The sequence below is a fragment of the Bufo bufo genome, chromosome 6 (genome assembly GCF_905171765.1).
Source record: "Bufo bufo chromosome 6, aBufBuf1.1, whole genome shotgun sequence".
Classification (NCBI taxonomy): Eukaryota; Metazoa; Chordata; class Amphibia; order Anura; family Bufonidae; genus Bufo; species Bufo bufo.
The window spans coordinates 401,738,035-401,755,352 of record NC_053394.1 but is presented as its reverse complement, the minus strand read 5'-3'; the positions used below and the strand labels follow the sequence as shown (position 1 = coordinate 401,755,352).

The window sequence follows — 17,318 nt, the reverse complement described above, 5'->3', positions numbered from 1 at the left end:
CTCTCCATTCATCACTTTTTTCACAATTCCGCTATGGGAATGCCAGACTGTACGGCTTCTCCGACAATCTGATGCATACTGCGTATAGGTCCCTGCTCTTGGATTGGCCAGCACTGTTCACGTGGGTAGTGCTGGCCAATTCAAGGACAGCAGAAAATATTTTGCGGTACCAGTGCACAGTATGCATCAGGTAGTCTGAGAAGCGGTGCGGTCATCTTGGATGGCAGAAGAGGAGCCCTGGGATTGGCGAAGCACCAGGCAAATGTTCTGTTCCATTCCCCAGTTAAGGTTAATTTTTTCTCCTTGAACTGGAGCTTCACTTTAATGGAAACCTGTCATCAATTTTAGGGCTCATGCACGGAAACGTATTTAATTTTCGTGTCCGTTCAATTTTTTTTGTGGACCGTATGCGGAACCATTCATTTCAACAGGTCCGCAAAAATAACAAAAGGTACTCCGTGTGCATTCCGTTTCCGTATTTCCATTCCATAGAAAAATAAAACCTGTCCTATTCTTGTCCGCAAATCATGTTCTGTGGCTCCATTCAAGTCAATGGTTCCGCCAAAAAATGTAATGCATATGGAATGCAACCATATGTCATCCATTTTTGTGGAACCATCTATTCTACATTTTATGCCCATCCCACTTTTGCCATGTGCTTAGTGTTTACAAATATTGGCTGTGCACATGTGCAGGAAAGGAACTGAGGCCTAGATTAGCTGCAGACCAGAGCTTGGAAGATGGATGTGGAGAGCCTAATTTCTCTTATCCAAGAAAGACCCCAAATCTGGGACACCCACAGTGAGGGCGACCATGATTGGGTAGACAAGGAGCGTGCATGGGAGGAGGTTGCGCGACACATGCTGCCGACCCAATGGGAGAAGGACAATTCCAAAAAGCGCCGTGACCTAGGTAAGACCACCCATGCTTAAGTTTTGGTTTATGACCATTTATTTGTGTCTATATTTTAAGCTGCTGCGTAGCTATAGGGGAAACAGGGGTAGTCCGTGTTTTGCGCCACAACTATGAAGGGGGACACCCAGGAGGATTTAAATTAACTGCAAAGATGTACCACCTCCTCCTCAGTACTTGTTTTGACAGTTAACTCTTAAAAATGCATAATTTGTATGAAGTCTATGTTGTGTCTTCAACACTTTTCAAATTTTTGCGCTATTTTAAAGCATATATGTTTTTTCGCCAGTCATATAATATTATGTTTAAAGATATAAAATCACATGTACATGCTTCAAAAGTTAATGAAGGTCAGCCCCCAGTAATGTATGAGTTAGCAACAACTACTGTGCCATACTTGGCTTTGACAATATCAAATAATGCACGTTTTTTGGAAAGATGTATATTATAGTGTTGGGCGCGAATGATCGGATCGCAAATTTTAATCGTGAATATTGCCACTTAGAGAATTCGCGAATATTTAGAATATAGTGCTATATATTCGTATTCGCAAATATTCTAGATTTTGTTTCATCTGAACCCATGATCCCTCCCTGCTTCTTGCTTATGGGCCAATGAGAAGGCTGCAATGTCTTTGTCTGAGCTTAGCAACATCCCTAGCAACCAATAGGAAAGTTGCCTACCCTTTACTATATAAGGACCTCCCCAGCAGCCATTTTCTGCAGTTTTTTGCAGTTCTGAGATAGACAGCAGTGACATTGCTGTGCTCTGTGCTTTCCTGTGTCATTATATTAGATAGCGTGTGTATGTATATACACTCACCTAAAGAATTATTAGGAACACCTGTTCTATTTCTCATTAATGCAATTATCTAGTCAACCAATCACATGGCAGCTGCTTCAATGCATTTAGGGGGTTGGTCCTGGTCAAGACAATCTCCTGAACTCCAAACTGAATGTCAGAATGGGAAAGAAAGGTGATTTAAGCAATTTTGAGCGTGGCATGGTTGTTGGTGCCAGACGGGCCGGTCTGAGTATTTCACAATCTGCTCAGTTACTGGGATTTTCACGCACAACCATTTCTAGGGTTTACAAATAATGGTATGAAAATGGAAAAACATCCAGTATGCGGCAGTCCTGTGGGCAAAAATGCCTTGTGGATGCTAGAGGTCAGAGGAGAATGGCCCGACTGATTCAAGCTGATAGAAGAGCAACGTTGACTGAAATAACCACTCGTTACAACCGAGGTATCCAGCAAAGCATTTGTGAAGCCACAACACGCACAACCCTGAGGCAGATAGGCTACAACAGCAGAAGACCCCACCGGGTACCACTCATCTCCACTACAAATAGGAAAAAGAGGCTACAATTTGCACGAGCTCACCAAAATTGGACTGTTGAAGACTGGAAAAATGTTGCCTGGTCTGATGAGTCTCGATTTCTGTTGAGACATTCAAATGGTAGAGTCCAAATTTGGCGTAAACAGAATGAGAACATGTATCCATCATGCCTTGTTACCACTGTGCAGGCTGGTGGTGGTGGTGTAATGGTGTGGGGGATGTTTTCTGGGCACACTTTAGGCCCCTTAGTGCCAATTGGACATAGTTTAAATGCCACGGGTTACCTGAGCATTGTTTCTGACCATGTCCATCCCTTCATGACCACCATGTACCCATCCTCTGATGGCTACTTCCAGCAGGATAATGCACCATGTCACAAAGCTCGAATCATTTCAAATTGGTTTCTTGAACATGACAACGAGTTCACTGTACTAAAATGGCCCCCACAGTCACCAGATCTCAGCCCAATAGAGCATCTTTGGGATGTGGTGGAACGGGAGCTTCGTGCCCTGGATGTGCATCCCTCAAATCTCCATCAACTGCAAGATGCTATCCTATCAATATGGCCCAACATTTCTAAAGAATGCTATCAGCACCTTGTGGAATCAATGCCACGTAGAATTAAGGCAGTTCTGAAGGCAAAAGGGGGTCCAACACCGTATTAGTATGGTGTTCCTAATAATTCTTTAGGTGAGTGTGTATATATATATATATATATATATATTACAGATAGTCAGTGTAGGTTATATCCTGATATAGTGTAGCTGGTTCCAGTGCAGGGTGTTAGGTAGAATGATAGGTTCTGCTGTTCCTACATACATGGTGCTGTGATGTCACAACAATACATGCACCAATCAGTAATATGTAGTCAGACCTGCTAAAATGTGACGTTGCATGTATTGCGCCAAAATATGCGCATTGTTAATTGCCGATTTGTGCAATCTCGAATATTTTGGAGCGCTCCATCTGCATATAAAGCTATTGTAATGTTCTGCCGTGCCATCCATTTTCTCCAGTCTCAGGAAACTTCTAGCAGCTTGAAAAATGTAGCATGTGACCCACGCCTGTATTGCGCGCGCAATACGCGCATATTACATTGCCTATTTTCGCAATCAAGAAAATAATGGCAAATTCTCCCGAATTCGCAAATTTATGATGAATATTTCCCATATATTTGGGAAATATCGCGAATTCGAATATTGCCCCTGCCGCTCATCCCTAGTATATTATACTTTAAATATTTTTTTGTTAATGTTGTGTGTTAACAGTTCAAAAAGTCAAGACACGATGGCAGTCCTGCCGTGACCAATATCGGCGGGAGTTAGTAGTTGCCAATCTTACACTGTTTCTTTATTAAGAGATAATGTGTGATGCTTCCAAAATATTAATAATTTTGTCCTCCGTTTATTTCTATCTCAGCACCTTTAACAATCTGGAGGATGAAGTCCCAAATTCCGGTAGCTCGACTGAGGAGGAGCAACCTGCTCCCGAACCCCATTCACCACGTCCTGTGCCCAGTGAGGAGAAGTTCAGCACCCAGGAACTGGCCACTCAACACCAACGCCAGGAGGAATCTTCTGCTGTGGAAACAGGTGGACCGGCTTCCAGTCCTGAACCACAGCCCAGGCAGCGACAGTGGAGAAGGGGTGCTAGGGCCAATCTTTATCTCGTTCAGATACTCGAGCTCTGCTTGATAGTCAGGTGCTCGAGTATTTGAGCGAGGAGGAAGGAAGTGAAGGAGGAGAGGATGATTCGTGGCCTAGCTCCCCTCATCCAAAACTGGCTCCCTGAAAAAATTTGTCTCTTTGTCAATTTAATGTCATTAGTGGCCACAATTATGGAATCAAAACCAGATAACGTGGAGCTGCTTCATATGGTGGACACCAGTATGACGCAGTGTGTTTATGCCTCAACCGGGACCCAGTATGGCCCCAACTCAGACCCGCCCAACCACATTTTCCATACCCCTGTATTCACAGGACTGGCAATCGGCTTGGCGCCAGCAATACCCGGGACAAAGCTCAGTCTCCCCACAGTACCATCCACCTGGTGATGTGGGTGTTGATACAGGCCAAGCGCATGGACCATTCACCAGTGAGCTGTTTGATATGTGATTATTATTTTTTTTTATGTCATGGCTGAATGTTAAGCCCAAATTTTATTTTTATTTTTATTAAATATACATTATAAAATCCAATCTTGTGTGGACCTCTTTCTTAAATATTGACAACATCTTGATATATGACATGATATTTTATTTGAATAGTCAATGCTAACATTTATAAAAAAAAAATATTCAAAAACACATTATTTTCAAAAGGGATTGTATGCAGTGCAAAATCCGTCTACAAACATAAATAGATATGTGACATCATCATTGTGTGAACATCCCAACCAGGAAACTTGTACACCGTCTTTACGTCTCATGCTAGTTTCACACTAGCGGCAAGGAACTCCACCAGGCTGTTTTGGCGGGTGAACAGCCTTTTGGATCCGTGCTGCCGCTAGTGCACGCGTGCCCCCGGACTACCGCTCCGGCCCCATTGACTATAGTGGGGGCGGGACGGAGTTCCGGCGGAAGCACGGCAAACACTAGCGGCAGCACGGATCCGACAGGCTGTTCACCCGCCAGAACAGCCTGCCAGCATTCCTTGCCGCTAGTGTGAAAGTATCCTTAGGCTACATGCACATGACCGTATGTGTTTTATCCGCAAATTGCAGATCTGAAAAAATAAATAAAAGGATGACATCCATATGCCATCTGTTTTTTTTGCGGATCCATTGTAACAATGCCTAAAACGGACAAGAATAGGACACAGAAACAAAACACGTTTGTGTGCATGAGGCCTTATCCAGTAAAACCTAAGAGAAGACAAGGGCAGATAATGGGAAAATTTATCCAAACATTTTCCATGACACACATATAAACATTTAAGAACTGAAATCCAAAAGAAATATCCAATTTATGGTGAAAGAGGTATTAGAAGGTTTATGTAGTCAAAAAATTAGACATTTTGGCTGGTAACATACTCATGTACAGTCGTGGCCAAAAGTTTTGAGAATGACATAAATATTGGAAATTGGAAAAGTTGCTGCTTAAGTTTTTATAATAGCAATTTGCATATACTCCAGAATGTTATGAAGAGTGATCAGATGAATTGCATAGTCCTTCTTTGCCATGAAAATTAACTAAATCCCAAAAAAACCTTTCCACTGCATTTCATTGCTGTCAATAAAGGACCTGCTGAGATCATTTCAGTAATCGTCTTGTTAACTCAGGTGAGAATGTTGACGAGCACAAGGCTGGAGATCATTATGTCAGGCTGATTGGGTTAAAATGGCAGACTTGACATCTTAAAAGGAGGGTGATGCTTGAAATCATTGTTCTTCCATTGTTAACCATGGTGACCTGCAAAGAAACGCGTGCAGCCATCATTGCATTGCATAAAAATGGCTTCACAGGCAAGGATATTGTGGCTACTAAGATTGCACCTCAATCAACAATTTATAGGATCATCAAGAACTTCAAGGAAAGAGGTTCAATTCTTGTTAAGAAGGCTTCAGGGCGTCCAAGAAAGTCCAGCAAGCACCAGGATCGTCTCCTAAAGAGGATTCAGCTGCGGGATCGGAGTACCACCAGTGCAGAGCTTGCTCAGGAATGGCAGCAGGCAGGTGTGAGCGCATCTGCACGCACAGTGAGGCGAAAACTTTTGGAGGATGGCCTGGTGTCAAGAAGGGCAGCAAAGAAGCCACTTCTCTCCAAAGAAAACATCAGGGACCTCTTTCCGATTGTTTGGGGCACCTGGAAAAAGGCTTGTCCGGAGAAGAAAAGGTGAGCGCTACCATCAGTCCTGTGTCATGCCAACAGTAAAGCATCCTGAGACCATTCATGTGTGGGGTTGCTTCTCATCCAAGGGAGTGGGCTCACTCACAATTTTGCCCAAAAACACAGCCATGAATAAAGAATGGTACCAAAACACCCTCCAACAGCAACTTCTTCCAACAATCCAACAACAGTTTGGTGAAGAACAATGCATTTTCCAGCACGATGGAGCTCCGTGCCATAAGGCAAAAGTGATAACTAAGTGGCTCGGGGACCAAAACGTTGACATTTTGGGTCCATGGCCTGGAAACTCCCCAGATCTTAATCCCATTGAGAACTTGTGGTCAATCCTCAAGAGGCGGATGGACAAACAAAAACCCACTAATTCTGACAAACTCCAAGAAGTGATTATGAAAGAATGGGTTGCTATCAGTCAGGAATTGGCCCAGAAACTGATTGAGAGCATGCCCAGTCGAATTGCAGAGGTCCTGAAAAAGAAGGGCCAACACTGCAAATACTGACTCTTTGCATAAATGTCATGTAATTGTCGATAAAAGCCTTTGAAACGTATGAAGTGCGTGTAATTATATTTCACTACATCACAGAAACAACTGAAACAAAGATCTAAAAGCAGTTTAGCAGCAAACTTTGTGAAAACTAATATTTGTGTCATTCTCAAAACTTTTGGCCACGACTGTACATTTTCATTGTACAAAAAATATTGGGAACATTTGGTCTAAGAGTTTTGACTACAATACACAATCCCTTCACTATCTACATTCAGAAAAAATGTATGACTCCAAAATAACATGAGTCCAGATCAAATCATTGTCTGCCAAGAACTAAATCCATCTGCCATGGTAATGCACCCTCAGGGCTGGTAAAGTAATTGGCATAAAGGTCTCAAAAAGCAAGCCCTGCAGATCCAGGCCATCCATGATGAGTCTGGTCCAATCCTGTGGATGAAGAATAGGTACCAGACTTCTCTAAACCAGCATCTGAGGGAGTATCATGAATCCTGATGAAGTTGTGCAGGATCACACATGCTTTTATAACCAGGGTGGCATTGTCCGGCGCTATCTGTAAGGTTGGTAAGTATTCCAAACGCACACTCAACATACCGACGGGCTCTGGTGAGCCGATAGTTAAATATACTGCAAAGAAAAAGGGGGTCAGTCAGCACATCCCAATGCGCAGGGGCACATTGCTATGGCTGAGAACAACACTTGACGTGCGGCAGACGGGCTCAAATAATTTTGTACAAAATGATTTGCAAAGCATCTCTAATTTATAAGTATAGCACTAGAAATTATTACGCATTTTGTACTTTATTTGGTTTGCAGAGAGATGTTGCATTTGCATGTTTTGTCTTACAGTGTTGTTCTCAGCCATAGCAACGTGCCCCTGCGCATTGGGATGTGCTGACTGACCCCCTTTTTCTTTGCAGTTTGTACTGGAGGTGTGACTGACTCCTGTTGGTCGTGCACTCCTGACTAGCCTGTCTGCCCCATAGGCTGATTTTAATTAGTGTGAGTATATAGCTTGGCCTGCTCCCCCTCATTCACTGGAAACCATTTGGCACCAGGAGAAATATAGTTGTGGACTCTCATTGCATTCTTTGGTGGCCATTTGGCACCAGGAGTGGTGTGGAGTGGGCCCGGCATGCATGTTGGTACCTGCATTCCTTGGATATAATGGAGGCCATTTTGGCACCAAAGATGACAGAAATTAAAGCAGGCCCAGCATGCATGTGGAACCTACACTCCCTGAATTGTATGGTAGCCGTCATGGCACATAACAGGTAGAATTTAGTGTTAGGAACCCGTCTTACAGAGATCGCCTTGACGTGCGGCAGACGGGCTCAAATTATTTTGTACAAAATGATTTGCCAAGCATCTCTAATTTATAAGTATAGCACTAGCAATTATTATGCATTTTAGTACTTTATTTGGTTTGCAGAGAGATGTTGCATTGCATGTTTTGTTTTACAGCATAGTTAAATATACGTTACCTGTCATCCATATTGGGGAAGGGTCGCATGACAGCCACTATTGCAAATGGAACCGGGGGGCCCCCCAGAACCGGGCAGCATTCTGAGCTCTGGGAGGGCTAGTTAGTTTGGCTCGAAGTCTCTCACTCAATATGGAAGTACTGAAAATGCGTGCATCTGCAGTGCTCCCATAGGCCCCGATATATCCACAATTATAAACTTATGTGTAGTGTCCTCTAAAGCAGCGGTCCCCAACCGCCGTGCCGCGGCCCAGGACCGGGCCCTGGAAGATTGTTTGCCGGACTGAGGCAATCACGGCCGTCTTTAACACGGCACTAATGAAGCGCTTCCATTATGGAAGCGCTTCATTAGTACCAGAGGACCAGGAAGCGGTGAAGGATCTGTACTCACCGCTTCCTGGTCCTCGGCTTGGCTATCGGCTGTGCAGGGCTGCGCACAGCGTGAGGGAGCTCTGTGACCTCACACTGTATGCCACGCCCGCGATATACAACAGACAGCTGGATGAGGAGGATTGCAATGGTGAGGAACGGTGGTGTCCAGGAGCAGGAGAGGTAAGTGTTTTTATTTTTATTTTATTGGCGCTGATGGCTGTCAGACATGGAGTCTGATGGCTGGCTGCCATGGGGGGCTGATATGGGGGGCTGATGGCTGGCTGACAAGGGGGGGATGATGGCTGACATGGAGGCTGATTGCTGGCTGACATGGGGGGCTGATGGCTGGCTGACATGGGGGAAGATGGCTGACATGGGGGGCTGATGGCTGGCTGACATGGGGGATGATGGCTGACATGGGGGGCTGATGGCTGGCTGACATGGGGGATGATGGCTGGCTGATAGATGGCTAAAGGTTGGGGGGTTGATCTGACGCATTAGAGGTCTGATCTGAGGTCTGATTAACATTGGGGTCTGATTGCTGGTCTGACCTGAGGTGTAATGGAAAATATTTTTTTCTTATTGTTCTCCTCTAAAACCTAGGTGCGTCTTATGGGGCGAAAAATATGGTACAGTGCAGCAGAGACCAGTGCAAAAGAGACCCTAGTCAGTTTATATAGTCGTTATATAGTGTTATATATTTTAATATGCACCTTGTGTTTTGTTATGTGGTTGAATCAGTCAGCGCCGACCAGGACCCCCTAAGACCTGCCCACCTCTTAAGCCCTGCCCCAGAACCCCCCACCCCACCCGGTCCCTGGGAAAATTGTCTTGCATGAAACTGGCCCTTGGTGCAAAAAAGGTTGGGGACCACTGATCTAAAGCCAACAGCACAATGGAAAAGTATTGCTTATAATTGTAGTATTGGGACCCTGAGTGAGGCGGCTTCTTAACACGAATGTGTTTGCCATCCAGTGCCCCAATGCAGTTTGGAAACTGCGCATCAAGATGAAAGCCCTCAGCAATTCTGATCCAATCCTCTGCCTTGGGCTCTGGCATCACAGCTTCCCGAAGTTGCTGCCAAATCACTTCACATGTTTGATGAACAATCTGAGAAATAGTTGAGACTCCCAGCAGGAACTGAAAATGCAGAGATGCAAATGAATTATCAGTGGCCAGAAACCTGTGGAAAATAAAAATATTTTTTTTTGTTCAATATACAGTCAGGTCCATAAATATTGGGACATCGACACAATTCTAAAATGTTTGGCTCTATACACCACCACAATGGATTTGAAATGAAACAAACAAGATGTGCTTTACCTGCAGACTGTCAGCTGTAATCTGAGGGTATTTACATCCAAATCAGGTGAACGGTGTAGGAATTACAACAGTTTGCATATGTGCCTCCCACTTGTTAAGGGACCAAAAGTAATGGGACATAATAATAATTATAAATCAAACTTTCACTTTTTAATACTTGGTTGCAAATCCTTTGCAGTCAATTACAGCCTGAAGTCTGGAATGCATAGACATCACCAGACACTGGGTTTCATCCCTGGCGATGCTCTGCCAGGCCTCTACTGCAACTGTCTTCAGTTCCTGCTTGTTCTTGGGGCATTTTCCCTTCAGTTTTGTCTTCAGCAAGTAAAATGCATGCTCAATCGGATTCAGGTCAGGTGATTGACTTGGCCATTGTATAACATTCCACTTCTTTCCCTTAAAAAACTCTTTGGTTGCTTTTGCAGTATGCTTTGGGTCATTGTCCATCTGCACTGTGAAGCGCCGTCCAATGAGTTCTGAAGCATTTGGCTGAATATGAGCAGATAATATTGCCCGAAACACTTCAGAATTCATCCTGCTGCTTTTGTCCGCAGTCACATCATCAATAAATACAAGAGAACCAGTTCCATTGGCAGCCATACATGCCCACGCCATGACACTACCACCACCATGCTTCACTGATGAGGTGGTATGCTTAGGATCATGAGCAGTTCCTTTCCTTCTCCATACTCTTCTCTTCCCATCACTCTGGTACAAGTTGATCTTGGTCTCATCTGTCCATAGGATGTTGTTCCAGAACTGTGAAGGCTTTTTTAGATGTTGTTTGGCAAACTCAAATATAGCATTTCTGTTTTTGACACACATACACCTACCTCCTGGAGAGTGTTCTTGATCTGGCCAACTGTTATGAAAGGTGTTTTCTTCACCAGGGAAAGAATTCTTCGGTCATCCACCACAGTTGTTTTCCGTGGTCTTCCCACAGTTGAGCTGGGGAGCAGGAGATCGTGAATAACTGACTCTTCTCAGGTAGACTGGACTCTTCAAGGCATCGCCTGCAATGGTTATGATGCTGGTTTTCGGCAACTGCCTACTTTTAGCTCATGTGTGACACAGCGCTGACATCAGCATTTCTGTCACTACGTTATGCTGCCCTCGGGGAATTCAGCATAAAGTTGATGACAGATTCCCTTTAAAGGGAATTTGACCATATCAGCCGGTCACAAGTACCTTACAGTTTTATAAAGTTTCCAATTATGTTAATCGTACATTTCTCCATCTTTTCTTTTTGCCGAAAAACATTTTCATATACCCCCCGCACCATATGCAAACTGTGCTTTTGAAGTCAAGAGGGTGGCGGAGCTCATGAAACGCCTCCAGACAGGCTCTTCACTGTTGATTGACATCCGTAAATCAGCAGACGTGAGACACGATCCCCCCGTGCGATTCTTCTCGGTGTCTGCACAGTTTGCCTAGCTGCAGTTTCTTTGGCTCCAGAGGCCCACTGCGCAGGTGCCACATTCCAGGGCATGTCGTTTCTGCACCATGTGCATGGATTTCTGCAAATCTCTCTCTCTTTCTCCTCTCTCATCAAGAAAACAATTGAAAGTGATACAGTCACAGACACACACAGCTCTGCTACATGTATATAAATGGACTGGATCCGGTTAGGTTCACATGGGCCTTAGCAACACAGCCTTGAGCCTGACTCCTCCCACACATGATCACATGGTCATGACATCATCACAGGTCCTTTAGCTCCTCCCACAACACAGCCTGGAGCCTGACTCCTCCCAAACAGTCACATGGTCATGACATCATCACAGGTCCTTTACCTCCTCCCACAGCACAGCCTGGAGCCTGACTCCTCCCACACACAGTCACATGGTCATGACATCATGAAAGGTCCTTTAGCCCACTAGTCTCCTCCCTCCCCCATACATGTAGTGTCCAGCGGTGCAGGTGGAGGTATGTGTACATTCACCACCATTGTCTGTCAGGATTACTGGGGCAGAGGGGTCATTAACTCATTATTCCCCGCAGGCATTTAACCCTAAATGAGCAGAGCTGTTTTCACAGTCCCGTCAGGCACAGATGTGATATGGTTTTCTATGTGTTTCTTGGACCCTGTGAAGTTCCCGCTGTTTTATGCGTTCTTTCCCTTGAATATAGTTATCGGTGATGTAATCAATTTCTTAGAAATCTGAAGAAAAAAAATACCCTTTAATAGGGACATATACCGCCCAGGACCCACCAGGTTTGATCTCTGCCCTCCAGACTTATTGGTTGGCTGCCAAATGTACATATGCACAACTTGCTTTAGAATATAAAAGGAAAATGTGAAATTCCCCAAGAACAGGGAGCCCGTAACCCTCAGGGCGGCAGATCAGGCACGTGCACTTCATCTCTATGGGAGAAATATTCGAGAGTGTACCGCTGTCTCTGGAACTCCCGTAGAGATGAATGGAGCAACAGTGCACCCAACCTGCCTTTTTAAAGGTGTTTTCTGCGACCAAATTACCTATATTCATGTATCTTATGTTGGCCCACTGAATACCTTTCAGATGTACTCCCCGTACTGATGTGGCATCTATCAGCAGTTCTCACAGTGCGTCACGTGATGCGCTGCTCCTAAAAAGAAAGCCTGCTTCTGGCGACATCATGTCCATCTGCTTGTAGAGCAAAAATCCAGTCTCACCAGTGAACAGCTACATCGTTTTCTAGACTCCCCGACATTGGCGGCGCGGGTTCGTGGGTCCAGAATTCTTAGTGTTTCCTTAGCGGATGGGCAGTAACAGGAGTGCGCAGTACAGTAAAGGAGAGGAGGTTATGGTGGGAGAGCGGTGACAGCACTGTCTCAGAAGACAACGCAAAGAATTATGGGTTTGGTGGGGGGATGAAATCGAGAAACTAGACGAGCTGGAAATAAAAAAAATAAAAATTGGAGCTTGCACAGGTAACGGAACTGACAGAAACAGTAACCAAACATGCTGAAACGGTATTGGGGGATGTTTGGGGACACTCTTGATGAAACATTGATGTTGGGGTTAGCAGATATATTGATGATCTCTATACCTCAAGCCCCAGAGGCTTGTTCTTTGGGTCTCCAGATGGAGCTGTACAGTCTCATTATTCATGTGTTTTACTTTGGGAAACATTATTTTTGCTTGAAAGGCAGTTGCTTTAAGAGGGATGGAAAAAAATCCATGGAAAAGGTTAATATAGCTACTCTACAGGGAGTGCAGAATTATTAGGCAAGTTGTATTTTTGAGGATTAATTTTATTATTGAACAACAACCATGTTCTCAATGAACCCAAAAAACTCATTAATATCAAAGCTGAATATTTTTGGAAGTAGTTTTTAGTTTGTTTTTAGTTTTAGCTATTTTAGGGGGATATCTGTGTGTGCAGGTGACTATTACTGTGCATAATTATTAGGCAACTTAACAAAAAACAAATATATACCCATTTCAATTATTTATTTTTACCAGTGAAACCAATATAACATCTCAACATTCACAAATATACATTTCTGACATTCAAAAACAAAACAAAAACAAATCAGTGACCAATATAGCCACCTTTCTTTGCAAGGACACTCAAAAGCCTGCCATCCATGGATTCTGTCAGTGTTTTGATCTGTTCACCATCAACATTGCGTGCAGCAGCAACCACAGCCTCCCAGACACTGTTCAGAGAGGTGTACTGTTTTCCCTCCTTGTAAATCTCACATTTGATGATGGACCACAGGTTCTCAATGGGGTTCAGATCAGGTGAACAAGGAGGCCATGTCATTAGATTTTCTTCTTTTATACCCTTTCTTGGCAGCCACGCTGTGGAGTACTTGGACGCGTGTGATGGAGCATTGTCCTGCATGAAAATCATGTTTTTCTTGAAGGATGCAGACTTCTTCCTGTACAACTGCTTGAAGAAGGTGTCTTCCAGAAACTGGCAGTAGGACTGGGAGTTGAGCTTGACTCCATCCTCAACCCGAAAAGGCCCCACAAGCTCATCTTTGATGATACCAGCCCAAACCAGTACTCCACCTCCACCTTGCTGGCGTCTGAGTCAGACTGGAGCTCTCTGCCCTTTACCAATCCAGCCACGGGCCCATCCATCTGGCCCATCAAGACTCACTCTCATTTCATCAGTCCATAAAACCTTAGAAAAATCAGTCTTGAGATATTTCTTGGCCCAGTCTTGACGTTTCAGCTTGTGTGTCTTGTTCAGTGGTGGTCGTCTTTCAGCCTTTCTTACCTTGGCCATGTCTCTGAGTATTGCACACCTTGTGCTTTTGGGCACTCCAGTGATGTTGCAGCTCTGAAATATGGCCAAACTGGTGGCAAGTGGCATCTTGGCAGCTGCACGCTTGACTTTTCTCAGTTCATGGGCAGTTATTTTGCGCCTTGGTTTTTCCACACGCTTCTTGCGACCCTGTTGACTATTTTGAATGAAACGCTTGATTGTTCGATGATCACGCTTCAGAAGCTTTGCAATTTTAAGAGTGCTGCATCCCTCTGCAAGATATCTCACTATTTTTGACTTTTCTGAGCCTGTCAAGTCCTTCTTTTGACCGATTTTGCCAAAGGAAAGGAAGTTGCCTAATAATTATGCACACCTGATATAGGGTGTTGATGTCATTAGACCACACCCCTTCTCATTACAGAGATGCACATCCCCTAATATGCTTAATTGGTAGTAGGCTTTCGAGCCTATACAGCTTGGAGTAAGACAACATGCATAAAGAGGATGATGTGGTCAAAATACTCATTTGCCTAATAATTCTGCACTCCCTGTATTTGAGGAAATTTGGAAAATGAGGGTTTAATCCCAAAATTCTCAAAAATATAGGATGAGTGGTGTGTTTCACCATGTGAAACACTTTTCACCTCTGACCCTTCGAAATATGAAGCATTACTCTAGTTACACCACACATATCTTCATATTGTCTATATGAATTTTTTTCTACAGTGAATTCTTTGTCATCCTTCACCCTTCCACTTGTGCGATAATAGTACAAAAAGTTCAATTCTTTTTTTGCTTTAAATTCATAATGGATTACAAATAAAGCCTCATATGTTTGCTCCTTGAGTTCCTAATGTTGGTGAATAGATATAAGATGATCTGTATTTGCATGTGAAGGGGTGACATGCTTTAAAACTTCAACAACCCCAAACATAGAGGAACTGCCTTCACTTGTGTCTCAATTCATAGAGAGAGAACACAACATCTATACATTATTATCTCCTCCGATGACTCCTCTTATTATCTCCAGTAATTGTATCTTACATGGGATTTTGTAGGATTTTACATCGTCTCATCTTCTCTCCATTCAGGTTCCTACAATATAGGATCCACTCAGTGGATATCTTCTATATAAGATCCTTCTCCTGATTGACCCATCAAGGATGGATAGGGACAGGGACAAGATGGCGGAGAGTATAATAAATCTCACCCTAGAGATCCTCTTCCGGCTTACTGGAGAGGTGAGAGATTCTGATGATGTCACATTACATCATCTTATCTATGTTACTAACAGATGGACATGACTGGAGAGGTGAGGGACTCTGGAGATGTATGGAGTGATATTTATTATTGTGTCTCTCCATAACCAGGACTACACAGTAGTGAAGAAAACCTCTAGTGAGGGCTGTCAGGACCCTGTGTCTGAAGGATGTGGAAGAACCCTGAGCCCAATCACGAGGCCTCTACCTCATCCCCTGATACATGAGAAAATCAATAGAGAGAAGATCCTAGAACTCACCAACAAGATGATTGAGCTGCTCACTGGAGAGGTGACACTGCTGGGAATGCTGGGACACTATACAGGAACAGTATGTAGGGATCTGGGTGATGACTATATCATTGTGTTGTCAGGTTCCTATAAGGTGTCAGGATGTCACCATCTATTTCTCCATGGAGGAGTGGGAGTATTTAGAAGAGCACAAAGATCTGTACAAGGATGTCATGATGGAGGATCATTGGCCCCTCACATCACTAGGTAATAGACATGACTAAATACACACGCCCTCTATCTGTATGTAAGGAATTAATTCAGTCACTGAATGTGTTTCCTACAGTTAAGGAAGAGAGAAGAACACCGGAGATATGTCCCAGTCCTCTTCTTCCACAGGATGGTTCAGAAGAACATCACAATGTCCCACAGGATGATCAGGTAGATTGAGATAAGGTCTCATGAAATGTCCCCTATGATCTGTAGAAGGCTGTGAAGATCTTGTTTTATCCACAAGTATTATACGGTTTTTTTCCCGGCGACTCCACAACGGCACTCCAAGAGGGTGTCCCCGCCTCCCCAGGACCGGAAACAACGTAGAAGCTCAGACTTAAAAGGCCTTCTCCCCTTACCTGCTTCAGTTTGTTGTTTCCTGTCCTCGGGATCGCGTGGAAGCCGCTCCTGCTACGTCAGGGGTTCATTGACGCACTGCCTGGATAACTTGCCTCATCCGGGAGGGCCGTGTAGAGGTTGGGAGTTGACAGGCCCTATCCCCGTTCCTTCGGCACGGTGAAGGCATCCCCGGGCTTCCGTTCCCTGGCTCATTGCGGGAACGAGGGATCGCGCACGTGCGCACAGGCCGGAAGTTAAGTTGGCAGTTCTCTGCGTCACTTCCGGTGGTGGGTGACGTCAGAGGACTGGCGGATATAGGGCTGGGCGTTCGGCGTCCTGCATCGCTGACCGGTGACATGTCGGCTCCTGTGGAAGCTCCCGAGTCCTGTAAGCCTGTGGATCCTGCCGCCCAGAGCCCGGTAAGCCTCCTTCCTGTCTGATATTGACCCTGCTGGGGGGGGGGGGAAGCACTGGTGTGGTGCTGGTATTAATAGTGTAGCCCTATTACGGAGCCCTGAAAAGATTCAAATATTATCTTACAGGGCAAGGACACCAGCACCAGAAGATCTGAGGAGTCATTATCCAAGAAAAGATGTGCAATATGTAGAAAATCCGTGCCCTCTAGATCAAAGTCACTATGTCCAAAATATACGGACAAAATAGTTTCAGAGGAATCGCCCCTTTCCTTGAATCAATCCGAGACATGATTAAGAAAGAGGTTAAATCAGCAATTGACACAAGGCTCCCTCCGTGTTCTCCTCAGCCCTCTACCTCTCAAAGATCTCAGTTGTCGGACCGTCAGCCGGAGCCTGACTCTGAGGAGGGAGAAGTATTATCCCTTGAGGAAACTGAATCCTCTGATGAGGAATCAGGGAGACCCCTTTGTAGCCCAGAAGATACAGAAAGGCTGTTAAGGACCATTAGGGCTACAATTAAAATAGAAGAGACTTAGGAGCCTCAGTCCGTGCAGGACAGAATGTTCCAGGGGCTGGGAGAAAAGAAGAGGAAGGTCTTTCCTGTTCATAGTAACATTAAAACGTTGATTAAAATGGAATGAAAAGATCCAGAGAAAAATAATTTAATCCCTGCCTTCTTTAAAAGGAAATATCCATGTACTGAGGAGGATTCAGTTCTGTCAGACAAGACGCCTAAGATTGATGCGCCTGTCGCCAGGATTTCTAAGAAAACTTCTCTTCCCTTCAAAGACATGGGCCTTTTAAAAGATCCTATGGATA

The 17,318-nt window shown here is 44.4% G+C and overlaps 2 protein-coding genes across 5 annotated transcripts in view; one reads left to right on the top strand and one right to left on the bottom strand.

The window, feature by feature from the left end:
• LOC121004474 (zinc finger protein OZF-like) overlaps positions 1-17,318 on the bottom strand; it is a 543,049-nt gene that overhangs the window by 197,033 nt on the left and 328,698 nt on the right. The window lies entirely within an intron of this gene.
• Positions 1-17,318, top strand: part of LOC121004460 (oocyte zinc finger protein XlCOF7.1-like) — a 138,616-nt gene that overhangs the window by 15,377 nt on the left and 105,921 nt on the right. For 2 of the 4 annotated variants that reach the window (XM_040436690.1, XM_040436689.1), the window contains exons 4-5: positions 15,699-15,738; positions 15,818-15,912. The exons of the other annotated variants lie outside the window; for them this stretch is intronic. In XM_040436690.1, coding sequence (XP_040292624.1) covers positions 15,699-15,738; positions 15,818-15,912 — 135 coding nt within the window. The remainder of the gene's footprint in view (positions 1-15,698; positions 15,739-15,817; positions 15,913-17,318) is intronic. 4 annotated transcript variants of the gene reach the window in all.